The following is a 14,761-nucleotide window of genomic DNA, read 5'->3' as shown; positions in this document are numbered from 1 at the left end:
TAGAGGTAAGAGTGTTACAGGAACATCCACATACTGTAAGACCAGAAATTTCATTCCTAAGAACACCCAATAGAAATATTAAAGTATGTGCACCGAAAGACATGTAACAGGATGTTCATACTAGAGTCATCTGTAATAAAAAAAATTGAAAATAAAGCCAATGTCAACAGAACACCAGAACATTCATACAATGGAATACTGCATAGCAACGGAAATGACTAGACTACTGCTATGCGCTACCACAAGCAAGATCCCCCGTACTTAACACTGACTGAAAGAAGGTGGTGCAGGAGAACACTCACTGAATGACTTCATCTATGCTAAGCTGGAACCCAGACAGAACTAATCTATGATGCAAGAAATCGTGCTGTTACGATCTCTGCATATCATGATGGAGGTAATAATTAGAAAGGAGAGCCAGCAATAATGTTCTAGTTCTCCACCTGGTAGTGGTAATATGAATATGTTCACTCTGTAAAAAGTCATCAAGTTGAACATTTATGGTTTATGTACTTTTCCACATGTGTGAACAAGTTTATTTTTAAAAATAAAATCTTGAGCAGAAGCAACAGCATATGTGAAGACCCTGAGACCAGAAAGAATTTGAGACACTCAGAACTTAAAAAAGGGCCCATGTGGCTGGAACACAGAAACCAAAAGACAGTACAATGTAAGAGTAAAGAGGGAGGCAGGGACTCCACTTCACTGCAGGTCATTTTAAAGACTCTGGATTTTAACTTCAGTGGTCAACCACTGAAGGGTATTAAGCAGGCGAATAACAAGATCTAAATTGTGTATTTAGGACTTCCCTGGTGGTCCAGTGGTTAAGAATCCGCCTGCCAATGCCGGGGTCAAGAGTTCCCTGTGCTAGGAAGATTCCAAGTGCCACGGGGCAACTAAACCCACACATCATGACTACTGGGCCTGTACGCCTAGAGTCCGCAACAAAATAGGCCCTGCTTGCTATAACCAGAGGAAACCCGGGTGCAGCAACAAAGACCCAGTGCAGCCAAAACTTTTAAAACATTAAAAAACTAAATTGCATATTTAAAAATGCTGAAGAGTTGGGTGGGGAGAGTGGAAGCAGGGGGACCAGTTAAGGAGGCAAGTATAATGGTCCATGAAAGAGAATGCAGTGGCATTACTGGTGTAAAACCAGCTGAAATGGTAAACTGCATGGATTCTCAATGAAATTAGGCGGTTGAGTTGACTGATTTGGTAATGGAGTGAATATGTAAAACCAGAGTGAAGGATGGGTAGAGGGTGATTCTTAAGTTCTAGTTTAAACAGCCAGGTGGATGGAGGGCAACTCCCCGAGTAAAGAAGACTGAAGAAAGAGCAGGTTTGAAGGAACACAGTAGTCAAGGTGGCCATCAACCCAGTACCTGCATCAACCCTTCCTTACTATGTAGCACCCTGCTGGTGGGGGCTTTATGGGAACTCAGACAACTACAGAAAGTTCTGTCTTCTGTTGCCGATCATCTGTCCAACCCAAGCAGCCCTGCTGGCCCTACAGACAGAGAACATGGTTCAGGAATGGACACAAAAATTAAACAAGGGGGAAGTGCATTTTTCATTCTTTAGGTTCTAACCCATTTTTTCAGTCTAAAAAAGTTAGATCTCACCTGTGCCGTCCACAATCAGTAATTATTCTACCCAGCTCTGTATCAATCCCACAGTGTTGCAACATCTACACCTCTGATAACTACATTTCTACCCCGATCTCCAACATCATTTCCCCAGCGTTGACCAAGACAGACCACTAATGAGCACTAATGCACCAGCAGCTAGGAATTTACTTAATATGATTCATCCTGCCTATGCTTAGAATATGACCCAGAGGATATTAAAAGACTTTGTTTATCTACATTTCAGTAAGTTAGTCAACAGACTACAGTAATCCTATGGTCTGCTGCTGTTGTTTGGTCGCTAAGTTGTGTCCACAACTCTTTGGTGACCCCATGGTCTGTAGCCCACCAGGCTCCTCTGTCCACAGGATTTTGCAGGCAAGAATACTGGAATGGGTTGCCATTTCCTTTTCAGGGGATCTTCCAGACTTAGGGGTCGAACCCGAGTCTCCTGCTTGGCAGGCAGATTCTTTACCACTGAGCCACCTGGGAACCCCATCCTATGGTCTTCAGTTCAGTTGCTCAGTCTTGTCCGACACTTTGCGACCCCATGGACTGCAGCACGCCAGGCTGCTCTTGTTACGGTGCACGGGCTGGGCTCTAGAGTGTGCTGGCTCTCCAGTTTTGGTGCACAGGCTTAGTTGCCCTACTGCATGTGGGAGTTTAGTTCCCCAACCAGGAATCAAACCCTCATCCACTGCATTGGCAGACAAATTCTTAACCACTGGACTACCAGGGAAGTCCCTCTTTTTACTTTTAACTGACTTAAGTTATCTCAGAATCATCTAGGAGTGTAAAGGGCATACACATTCTTTCAACCTGAAATGTGGGAGTAATTAAATAGTGTCCAGTTGACGAGGGAGAGTTAACACATCTCTCTAAATGCACTCACAGTAATTCAATTAGTTCAGTGGCTATGAAATGTATGCCAACATGAATGCACTGCTCATACTGTGTAACATTACAGAGGGATAACAATGGCTTACACTATAGACAAACAGGCAAAACTTATTTTAGTGGAAAAAGATAAAACACAAATTCTTATTAACAACTATTAAAAAACTCAAGCACTCTGTCACCACTAAAACATGATACACAATTTTTATTTTATTTTTTTGATACACAATTTTTAAAGATAAACTTCCTTCTGGCACTCTACTTACAAGGCTAACCCCAACTGCACAAATCCATTCCACTCTTTCTGCATCCTTCAAGTTTAGAGTTTAAACATAACTAAGTAACAAAATGGGCTCTCCTGGGGGCTCAGACGGTAAATAATCTGCCTGCAGGTAAATAATCTGCCTGCAATTCAGGAGACCGGGGTTTGATCCCTGGGTTGGGAAGATACCCCCTAGAAGGAAATGGCAACCCACTCCAGGATTCTTGCCTGGAAAACTCCACAGAGGAGCCTGGAGAGCTACAGTACATGGGATCACAAAGAATCGGACACGACTAAGCAAATAACACACACACTTATATACACAAGTAAAAAAACTGACTCAGTCTTTATAACCTCAGAATTTCTGAAAATACTGGCACTAGATATAAAGAAAAGCAATACTAATCTAAACCGCTATTCATATAATTAACTCATTTTGTTTTCGCTTTTGAACATCTAAAAAGTCTTTACATCACCTGTCTTTGTGATGGAGTACAGAATTCTAGATGGACAGGTCTTGGGTTTTGTTTTTTTTTTCATTATTGTTTTGTTTTTTCCGTTTCAGTACATTAAAGATCTAGCTCTTCCTCCTCTGGGTTGGACTGTTTCTTTTTTTGAGTCATGCTGCACAGCATGTGGGATCTTAGCTGCTCATCCAGGGATCGGATCCACATCCCCGGCACTGAAAGTGTGGAGTCTTAACCACTGGATCACCAGGGAAGTCCCAGGTTGAATTGCTTCTAAAGAAATGTCTACCATGATTCGTACGTTCATTCTTCTACACATGTTTTTTTTCTTTCTTGGATTATTTTTTGGATTTTTCTGTCACTGGTTTTAAGTAATTTGACCATATGTAGTTCTTTCTCTTCATGTTTCTTCTGCTTATGGTTCATTTAGCTTCTAGGATCTGTGGATTTACAGTTTTCATCAACTTTGGGAAATTATCAGCCACTATTTCTTCAAATATTTCCCAGCTCCACCCCTCCCTTCTAGGATTCCAACTATGTATACATGTGTGCGTGCTCAGTCACTTCAGTCATATCTGATTCTTTGCAACCCCATGGACTGTAGCCTGCCATGCTCCTCTGAACATGTGATTCTCCAGGCAAGAATACTGGAGTGGATTGCCAAGCCCTCCTCCAGGGGATGTTCCCAAACCAGGGATCAAACCTGCACCTCTTGTGTCTCCTGCATTGGCAAGCAGGTTCTTAACCAGCTGAGCCATCAGGGAAGCCCATGTGTATATATCGGGCCACTTGAGATTGTCCCACAGCCCTCTGATGTTCTGTTTATCTATTTAAGTCTTTTTTCCCATGTTTCATTTTGAGTTGTCTATTACTGCATCTTCAAATTTGTCACTCATTTATTCTGCAGAGTCTAATCTATTAATCCCTATCAGTGTATTTTTTTCATTTCAGACACTGCTGTTTTTATTTCTGGAAGTCTGATTTGGGTCTTTCACATTTTTTATACCTCTCCTTAACATGCTCATTCTTTCCTGTGTTCCTGAACATATGGAGTATATTTATAATAGCTGTTTTAATGTTCTTATTAATTTGAGCATCTGTTTCTACAGATTGACTTTTCTCCTTGTTATGTGGCATATTTTCTTGCTTCTTTGCATGCATGGTAATTTTTAACTGAATGCCAGACATTGTGAAATTTACAGGGTTGAATGCTGGATATATGTATATACATTTTGTGTTCCTGTGAACAGTGCTAAACTGTCTTCTGGGATACAGTTGAGCTATTTGGAAATTATTTGGAAACAGTTTGATCCCTTTGGGTGTTGCTTTGAAGCCTGTTGGGCAGGACCAGAGCAGCATGTGGTCAAGAGCTACTTGGCCCCACTCATTAGTGCTCAACCCAAACAGCTTCCTCCATTCTGGCTGTTTGCACCATGACCTATTCCCAGACCTGGGTGAGCTCCAGGAATTTTTCTGCTGGCTCCTTTTGGGTGGCTCTTTCCCTGTCCTGGTAGCTTCCTCTCACACTGGCACCAAACAGAACTCAGCTGAGGCACCACGCGGAACCCACCACGCATCTCAGGAGCTCTGTGCAGATATCCTTATGCTGGTACTCAGTCCTGAGAACTCTAGATGCCCCGGTTTCCCCAAAGCCCCTACTCTGTCTCCTCAATTTGGGGAGACTGCCAGGCTTTGTCTGGGTTCCTCCTGATGCTGCTATAGCTTGGAAACTCTCAAGGCAGCAGCCCACAAACAAGGCTCAGCACATTTGCTTCCCTTCTCTTGGGGGTCAGTGTCTTGTGCTGCCTATGGTTCAAGGGCTGACAACTGTTTCACATTTTTTGTTTGTTTTGTTGTTGTTAAAGTGGGAGAACAAATCCAGATCCTGTCACACCATTAAGCTGTATTTTAAGGACAATTTAGAAAATCTGAGACATAGGATGGTCCAGTGGCTAAAACTGAGCTCCCAATGCAGGGGACTCAGGATCAATCCCTGGTCGGGAAACTAGATTCCACATGCTGCAACTAAGACCTGCTGCAGTCAAATAAATAAATGAATATATATTCTTTGAAAACGTCACATAATTAGGTTTTACTATTCAGTGAGAGAGAAATTTTGCCTTCACCCTTAATTTTCTTATAGCAAACTTAAGTGGCAAAAAATGAAAGCACTTAGGACCTACTACTGTTGCTTAGTTGCTCAGTGATATCTGACTCTTTGCAAACCCATGTACTGCAGCCCTCCAAGTTCCTCAGCCCATCGAATTTCCCATGCAAGAATAAGGGAGTGGGCTGCCATTTCCTTCTCTGAGAGATCTTCCTGACCCAGCAATCAAACCTGCATCTCCTGTACTGGGAGGTGGGTTCTTTACCACTGAGCCACCCGGGAAGCCCAGGAACTACCATGAGCCCTATGTTATAATAACAGGGTAACCTAGGCTTCATCAGTATGTAAACCGAGAACTTCCAGATGTGCAAGTTGGATTTAGAAAAGGCAGAGGAACCAGAGATCAAACTGCCAACATCCACTGGACCATAGGAAAGGCAAGAGAATTCCAGAAAAACATCTACTTCTGCTTTATTGACTGCTAAAGCCTTTGACTGTGTGGATCAAAACAAACTGTGGAAAATTCTTAAAGAGATGGGAAAACCAGACCACCTCATCTGCCTCCTGAGAAATCTGTATGGAGGTCAAGAAGCAACAGTTAGAAACAGACATGGAACAACAGACTGCTTCAAAGTTGGGAAAGGAATATATCAAGGTTGTATACTGTCACCCTGCTTATTTAACTTATATGCAGAGTACATCATGTGAAATGCAAAACTGATGAAGCACAAGCTGGAATCCAGATTGCAGGGAGAAATATCAATAATCTCAGATATGCAGATGATGCCACCCTTATGGCAGAAAGTGAAGAGGAACTAAAGAGCTTCTTGATGAAGGTAAAAGGATAGTGAAAAAGCTGGCTTAAAACTCAACATTTACAAAACTAAGATCATGGCATCTGGTCCCATCACTTCATTGCAAATAGATGGGGAAACAATGGAAACAGTGACAGGCTTTATTTTCTTGGGCTCCAAAATCACTGCTGACGGTCGCTGCAGCCATGAAATTAAGATGCTTGCTCCTTGGAAGAAAAACTATGACAAACCTAGATAGCACTTTAAAAAGCAGAGATGTTACTTTGCCAACAAAGGTCCACCTAGTCAAAGCTATGGTTTTTCCAATAGTCATGTATGGATGTGACAGTTGGGACTATAAAGAAAGCTGAGCGCTGAAGAACTGATGCCTTTTAACTGTGGTATTGGAGAAGACTCTTGAGAGTCCCTTGGACAACAAGGAGACCAAAGCAGTCGATGGTAAAGGAAATCAGTCTTGAATGTTCATTGAAAGGACTGATGCTGAAGCTGAAGCTCCAATACTTTGGCCACCTGATGCGAAGAACTGACTCACTGGAAAAGACCCTGACGATGGGAAAGACTGAAGGCAGGAAGAGAAGGGGACAACAGAGGACTAAATGGTTGGATGGCATCACCGACTTGAGAGTTTGAGCAAACTCCGGGAGTTGGTGAAGGACAGGGAGGCCTGGCATGCTGCAGTTCATGGGGTCGCAAAGAGTTGGACACGACTGAGCAACTGAACAACCCTGTTGCCCAGGATGGAGGAGTAAGGGTGATTTTCCTTTTTTAAGCATTGATATTTAAAAGTTGCTATTTACTTTCTTTTTTATTAAATATGAACATTCCAAAAATTATTTATAGAAATAAAGTGAAATTTTGCAACCCTAACGTAAAGTCATATCTAACAAGTCTAAAATTCATTTTTCTGTGCAGCAAAAGTCAACTATAAAAAAGTCCCTTCTTCTTTTAGCTTGAAATTTTTTCTTAAAAAAAGATAAAACCTGTAACTTATCTAAAGGGCAATCATGGTGACTGGTAGCATGTGGCAATTAAAAAAAAAGAAAAAACTGTGCATACTGCTTGTCATCACCACCTACTACACTTGTCATCCAAAATTCTAAAACCTGACATTTAACTTGGCCTGGCAAAGAAACTTGGTTTTAAATGACCTAATGCTAAATCAAACCATGTTTCCCTCTTATATAGTAATAATTTGTAGGCAAAACACAGCAAGTTTAACACTTCCCTTGTTAGAAAATGCTGCCCATTTCACTCAACTTTAAAATTCTACAGGCATTCTTGTCTTTTTGCTATTCATTCCTCAACCCCCCAAACAATAACCACCACCCTAACATCAGCCCAAATAACACTTACAGTGAAAAGCAAATGCTAAGACTATGTCATTGGAGCAGTTATTTAATCTCTCCAAGCCTCAGTTTCCACTTTTTCAAAATGGGGATAAAAGTAAAACCCATAGAATTTAATGAAATAAAGCAAGTCTAGTGCCACAGTCGAAACGCTATGCTGAGAAGGTCCAGGACACTTCAGCAAACTCCCAGGAGAGATGAAGGATATTTTAAATCGAAGGAAACACGGAGATACTCACGACGTGCTGAGCACTGCCCAAACTATTAGACCGGGGTAGTTAAGAGTTTTTAACTTTTGACTGCAGTACATTCCTTTATGACATCATATCTTTGGGCAGCTGGGTTTTCAGTGGTTTCTCTGATTAAAAAAACAAAACAAAACAAAACACAACACTTCCACTCCAAAGTCAGTGTGGAACAGGCAAAGAGGGTGGTGCTGTTCTGTTCAATCTGGTGCCAAGGTTTGAAAAGCTGTTCAGTACTCAGCAGGCATCTCCAAACTTTAAATAAATAATTGTGGTTATTTATGAACAAGGTAAATTATTTTCAGTGTCTTGGCATCATTTTTCCCAAACAGCTATTAAAGCTGTTGGGACATAAATGTTTATTATTTGGACCTAACTACTTAATGAACATAACAGTGACTTAAGGGTGCTGTTAAAAACTTAATGAGACCCCAAGATGCCATGAGACAAGAGAGTTTAGGCACCTCTGGCTTAATGTTGGACTAGCAGAGTAACTTTCAGTAAATGGCAATTACGACTCCTTCACAGCATGCAGTTTCTGTGACAAAGATCTCAAGAATACTGTCCTAAAGTTTTATGGCTCATGTTTCCATGATAAGACAAAAGAGAGGGAAAAAAAAAAAAAAATGAGGTAGACAAGAAACTTAGATGAACAGCCTGGGGTAAAACTAGGTCCAGAGTTAAGGCCTGAAAATAACCTGGCCACTAGGCAGATAAAAGCAATTAATCCTTCCTACCACACCAGCATGTGATACCAAAAAGAACAGAAGCTCTCCTTGTAAGAGTTAGGAATTTACATCAACAATTTACATCCCCATCTTTTAAACAGGTGATTCATAAATTCTATTTTGAGCATGATCTTCCGTTTCCCCTGGGCTGACCTTCTCTTTACTCCATCTTCTATTTAGGATACAATTATAAAGCAAATTGTTTCCCTTTACAGAAACATGAGAAGGGCTGAAAAACAATGAGATAGCCTGTGCATTTTATGCATCTATCTGTCTGACTGGCTACTTGTCCTTCCCTTGTGATGGTCTTTACATGTGTCTAACTGTATAAAGAGAAAAATTGAACTCTACATAAAACTGATAGATGTCTTCTTTTATCTCTTACTACATTAGTGTTATACCTTGTTGACCATCACACTTGCTGCTTATGCTGTTTCAGCACAGTATACTAGTCACAGTTGCTACCCTGGGTCACTGCTCCACAGACGACAAATTTTCAGTTCAACTGAACATTTTTCTGAACTAGAAATTTTCAAAAATGAGTAACACTAAAAATGAGCATGCTACTAAAAAGCATATTAACTATTAAAAGAATGTTTCAGAAGGTTGTTAAATACATGCAATGAAAGAAATAACAAAATTTTTTTCTACCTAAAGAAAAGTAATTTTAAAACAAACTGTTAATTGTACTTATGAAGTTATAAACAACATTCATCACACAGATTTTAACTGGCATTTCAGAAAAACCTTAATGATGTGGTTAATAGTTAAAACTTTCAACAGAATTTTTCAGTAACAAATCCAAATAACAGTTAATATATGTGTTTTATATCAGCAATTTGGTCAACCAGCAGTTCTTTAAAAGATACAAAATAAATTTTACACGAAAAGGTACCACACTTTCAACATAGAATACTATAATTTAGCTTAGGTAAGTCTTCCCCCATGCCATTTATTTAATAATCATTTATTCTGCAATACAGGTAAGACACTGAACTAAACACTAGGGATACAAACATTATAATGATATCTGGGCCTTTCCTTCAAGGAATGCAGCACTGAGACACAGAAACTTCAACACAGTTTCCTGTTCTGTGATGTTCCCGTAGACTGAAAGTGCTATGGGAACTTCGGCACTTGGTTCAGGCTAAGAGTTTTAAGAAAATTCATTACTGACGCCGTGTACGTGTGTGTGCTCAGTCATGTCCAACTCTTTGCGACCCTATGGACTGTAGCCCGCCAGGCTTCTCTGTCCATGGGATTTTCCAGGCAAGAATACTGGAGTGGGTTGCCATACTGACCCCACAGTAGATAACATGAAAATTCTGGAAACATGGTTATTTTTGGATAAAATCTGCAAGCCAGAAAAGTTATGCCATAATCTATCATAGGAAAGCCTACATAAACCATGCTTAGAAACAGTCATGGGAATCGAATTATATCAGAACCTCTGGGGGGCTGGAGCCCAGGCATCACTATTTGTAAATTATAATATGTATCCAGAGCTGAAAGACTGGTTCACTGACTGATTAAGTCATAGTATCAGGACTGATTTAACATCTTTATCAACATCAAGACAGGACTGGACTGATTAGTGGATACCCAGGCCCTAAGAGGATCCAGGAACTGAGACGATTTTCACTTGCACCCTATTTTTTAACATATGCCAGTAATTGGAAAGACGACCTTTCATGGTGGGTATCTCATGGCACTCTGGCCTACGCCAAGAAAAGTAAGTGATTGCCAATCTTTAACAATATGTATGGCATAAGATGTCTAACTGTTTAAACTTTAGAGCTGGACAACTGGAGCCTGCAGAAGTCACAAACTTTGGGTACCAGAAGGCTGAGGCCTGCTAGGATCACTTCCACCACTGCATACAAGCATACAGAGAACAATGAAGGCAGCACAAAAAAAGCATTCACCTTGTGATAAAGACTAAGGTCCACAAAATTCAGGGAAGGAAGAGAATAAGAAGGAGGGGGTGGGTGGGGCAGATTCTCCTGGAAGGAAGAAGACTCCTGAAGCTGTAACTGACTGGCTTTGACTGGAAAGACAGAAAAAAGCATTCCAGCATTCCAGGAAGAAAGGATGGTGAGGGTTGGAAAAAGAACAATACTTTGGGAAAGTGCTAAGGTAACACCAGTCTCCCTTAAAGGAGGTCAACAGTGAATCATGCGGTGGGGCCAAATGATGGGAGGCCTCAATTGACAGGCTGAGGAGTTTGAACTTACTCTTACTGAAAAATGGGGTAACACTTTGGTTAAATATCAAAAATGATTTTAGAAGATTCTTCTGGCAGATTAACATGCAAGATGCACTGAAATTCAAAGGGCTAGATAGACGAAGATAAAGAGAACATCTCAGTATTTTCCCGGCACAATTCCCTGAGTACATTTTTTTTTTTGTATTCAAAAAAAAGTGAAGGTTTTAAAAATGAACATTCTACAGCACAGTATACATCTTGGTAGCATTTGGACTAGAATGTCAAATTAATTTTACAAGTCAAATGATTTATAAAAAGGTCTGTTAGCTCTTAAATATTAATATTTTAAATATTAAATTTTACAATAGAAAAGCTAATGACATACCTAGAAGATTAAATATCTATTTACGGGAGCTCTATAGAGAGAAGTAGCAAAGTTTTCTTCTCCTGAAAACAATTACTTATACAGTCTAAAGCTAATGAAAATAAAGAGTTAATAGGTAGTAAAGACAATGTTTTTAATATTCTTTTTCTTAACATGAACGCTAACGTCAAAAATGGGCTTCCTGGATGATGTAGTGGTAAAGAATAAGCCTGCTAATGCAGGAGACACAAGAGATGCAGGTTTGATTCCTGGCTGGGGAAGATCCCCTGGAATAGGAAATGGCAACCCAGTCCAGTCTTTTTGCCTGGAGAATTACAAGGACAGAAGAGCCTGGGGGCTCTAGTCCAAGGGGTCACAAAGAGTCATTCACAACTGAGCAAGAGTGGCAGCAATGCCAAAATGGATGGCTTGGGAGTTACTTTTTTTTTTTTTAACCATTATTTGGCATAAAAGAGGACTGCTGGAGGTTTGGAATTAAGACGATCCTTAGGCTTCCTGACCTATAGGTAATAAATACTTTGCAGCCAGAAATTTGACTTCCTAGTATTACTAACACCATTAAAGAAACATTTAGAATTTAGACAAATTAGGAAACCACTAAAACACAAGCAGCTGAAAAGTGTTTCATATGCTAAGACAAACCTTTTTCCCATAGACAGTCTTTGATCTAGATAGAATTCATCAGTATGAGATTTGTAGTACAAAGAAACATGCTTTACAAATTAATATTGTAGCAAGCGAGTTAGGTTGATTTAAGCATAAATAACAATGTAAATGAACTAAGTCCTGACTGATTATAACACATGCTAATTGTTTCTTAGAAAACATATAACCTCTTCTTGTTCACTCAAACCATGTTACTGCATTTACCAAAAAAATACATATTTCTTATAAATTGTTCTGTGCTTAAGATTTTCCATTATGTCACTATCTATTTCCACAATCAGGGTAAAATATTATTATTTTTGAGTATTAAGATCAGGTTTAACTGATCACAATATTCTGCATGTTAATATTCTGTATGTAGATATTAGGGTCTTCAGCCTTTCCCTACCAAATCTGGAGAAACTTTAATACTCATGGGTTTACAGTTGTAAGTACGCCTTTCAAATGTTATTTTTAACTTTTAAAAATATGACCAATACCCAAACTGATCCTACATAGCAAAAACATAATACAGAACAAGTAGTTATCACAAGAAAGTCTCTAACAATAATCACATTTGAAATAATCCCAAACTGAAGTTACCTGTCAAAATCTTATATTAAGAAATGTAATGTTCAAATTAATATTTTTATTTTTAATCTCATCCATCTGCCCACAAAATAACCCAAACCTTACTAATATACTATTTTTCCTGTGCTGCAGTAGTCCCTTTCTTTAAAATAAACTATCAAAATAATTTCTTAACCAATATGAAATCAAGCAGCTAGCTTACATGAAATTTTAAAGGTTGTTTAAAATTTTCTTAATGAAAATATAAGAGCCTCATCATAAGATATTCCAAAATATTAAACAAATATTCTTATAGTCCATGACTATACCTGAGCTGTAAGAAATTCTGTTCATTCCGCAAAAATGTCAGGTAAGCTGTTTTACAGGTTACATGATATGCTATACATTGCAACCGTATTTTTTTGGAAAGAAAGATTTACTTTTAGAAGCAGTAGCAAAACCCAAGAAAGCAAAAATTTGTACCCAAACTGGCATCTCTCCCCACCCTCATCAAAAACCTGCAGCAGGCAAAGAAAACTTTGAAAAACAATAAGGTCTGGTTAAAAGGAAATAAAAGCATGACCTGTGAGGTGAAACACAATGAGGGGGTTATCAGAATCTTCTTTTGAAAAAAAAAAAGGAAAAAAAAAAAACCAAGGTTGAATCTGAATTATTGCAAGCAAACAGATCCTGATCAGCTGGGTTGAGAGAGATGACTTACAGAGCACCGCTACAGCCCCAGACTCGAACATGAGACATTCTTCCTTGTGCCTGGTTTCCACTATGAGGCTGAAAGGTGGGGGATCCAATTTGTGATAGATCCGAAATCCTTTGCTGAACGCCATTCTCCTTTCTTCGGAGGCAGCCCTGTGAAAACCAAGCAAAGCAAAGCAAATGAAGCTAATGTTTCCTTCTGCAGCAAGGACTGCAAGCCATCGAAGTCGTTCCCTGCCAGGTTTTGATGGGGGAGGGGGGGGAAGCGGAGGGGGTGCGGAGAGAGCTCGGGGACAGAATTGTTTATTCCAAAAGATAAGTCATCACTTAAATTTTTACCGAAAAGCAGGAGGGAAAGCGGTCTCACAGCAAGGCAAGACAGGGTTCTCTTATCACTCCAAAGTTCCAAGAACGGTTTGGTTAAGATGAGTTTCCCTTTTCTATTTACCAAAAAGGAAAAAAATTGAGCCTATTTTCGCTCGGGAGTGGTTTATCAGCTTTCTGCTTCGGGATTTGTCACTGCCGTTTGAAAGGGAAAACGATTCGGAAACTTCAAACCGATCCCCTGGGCTGGGGGTCGCGGGGGAGGAGACGAAGGTGGGAAGGAAGGTGAACAGGGCTGATTCAAAGCTCCTTAGAGGTGAGAGAAGGGAAAGGATTATCCGACACCACAGGAGCTCCCGGGGCGGGGAGCGGCGGTGAAGGGCAGGAGAAGCCGCCCAAGCCCGGGACACCGCCGGCCGACGGGTCCGGGGGCCGGTAAATATAAATGACCACCCGGGGTGGGGAGAAGAGTCACGACTCGGGACTGGACCGGGGCTCCTCAGGGGGTCCCGGACCGTCGACAGCCCGGAAAGCGGCTCCTTCTCAGGCGGGGACGCAAGCGCCTGAGCAGCCCCATCCCTCCATTATACGCCAGAAGAGACGACCCGACGCCCAGACGGACTCGCTGCCTTTCCCGCGGGCAGGCGCGCTGACAGCCGCTGTCACCTCAGTCCCCCTCCGCCCGGCGCTGCGCCTCGCATAAAACCGGCGGTCTCCCCCCACCACGCCCGCCCTCCGCGTACCCGGGCTGCCGGCGGTGGCCGCTCGCCGCTGCCGCCCGGGCTGCGGAGGCGGAGACTGCTCCAGGAAGCGCCGGCCCGCGAGCCCCGCAGCCGGTGGGTCTGGCCGCGGCCGCTCCCCGCCCCCCCAACAGGCCGACTGTCTCACCTCTTCCTCCGGCTCCTCCTCCTTCCGCGGCCGCCGCCACCTCAACCGTCACTTCCGCTCCGGCGCGTCCATCTCTTCCGCATTGCGCCGCGGCCGAGGGGCGGAAGGTCCGCCCCCTTAGCGGGGAAGGGGCGGGGCGTTGTGGGAGGTCCCGCCCCACTCCCTGACTGCCCCCGCGGGTCGCTTAGGCGTGAGCTGCCCGCCGCCTCCGCGCGCTGCGACTTTGCTTTGGGTGGCGTGTTTCCCCAGGCGGCGGCTGCGGGTCCCACCGCTGAGGATGCCGGGAGAGCGAGGATGCGGCCTCCCCCGCCCCCCTCGCGTGGTCTCCTCAGAGCTTACCGACCCTCCCCTAGGGTGCCGGGGAGGGACTCTGAGGAAAAAGTTTGGTGGCTTGCCTTAGAAGGGTGTCAGGACCACCCCTCGCCACCCGCACCGGCCTAGCGGGCCCGGGGTTATGCCTGGGCACAGCAGCACGCCGGCCCAGCGGGCAGCGCCTGAAGAGCTGTCCATGGTGTCTCACGGCGTCTGGGTAGG

At 42.2% G+C, this 14,761-nt stretch overlaps 1 protein-coding gene across 9 annotated transcripts in view; it reads right to left on the bottom strand.

The window, feature by feature from the left end:
• The window catches only part of SYNJ1 (synaptojanin 1), an 89,168-nt gene extending 74,947 nt beyond the window's left edge, over positions 1–14,221 (bottom strand). For all 9 annotated transcript variants that reach the window (XM_043448880.1, XM_043448883.1, XM_043448881.1 and 6 more), the window contains exons 1-2: positions 14,083–14,221; positions 13,023–13,168 (exon numbers count right to left, since the gene is read on the bottom strand). In XM_043448880.1, coding sequence (XP_043304815.1) covers positions 13,023–13,146 — 124 coding nt within the window. In that variant the 5' untranslated portion in view covers positions 13,147–13,168; positions 14,083–14,221. The remainder of the gene's footprint in view (positions 1–13,022; positions 13,169–14,082) is intronic.
• Between the last annotated feature and the right edge of the window lie 540 nt (positions 14,222–14,761).

Source organism: Cervus canadensis, chromosome 27, assembly GCF_019320065.1.
Source record: "Cervus canadensis isolate Bull #8, Minnesota chromosome 27, ASM1932006v1, whole genome shotgun sequence".
In the NCBI taxonomy this organism is placed as follows: domain Eukaryota; kingdom Metazoa; phylum Chordata; class Mammalia; order Artiodactyla; family Cervidae; genus Cervus; species Cervus canadensis.
This window is presented reverse-complemented; position numbering and strand designations above follow the sequence as displayed.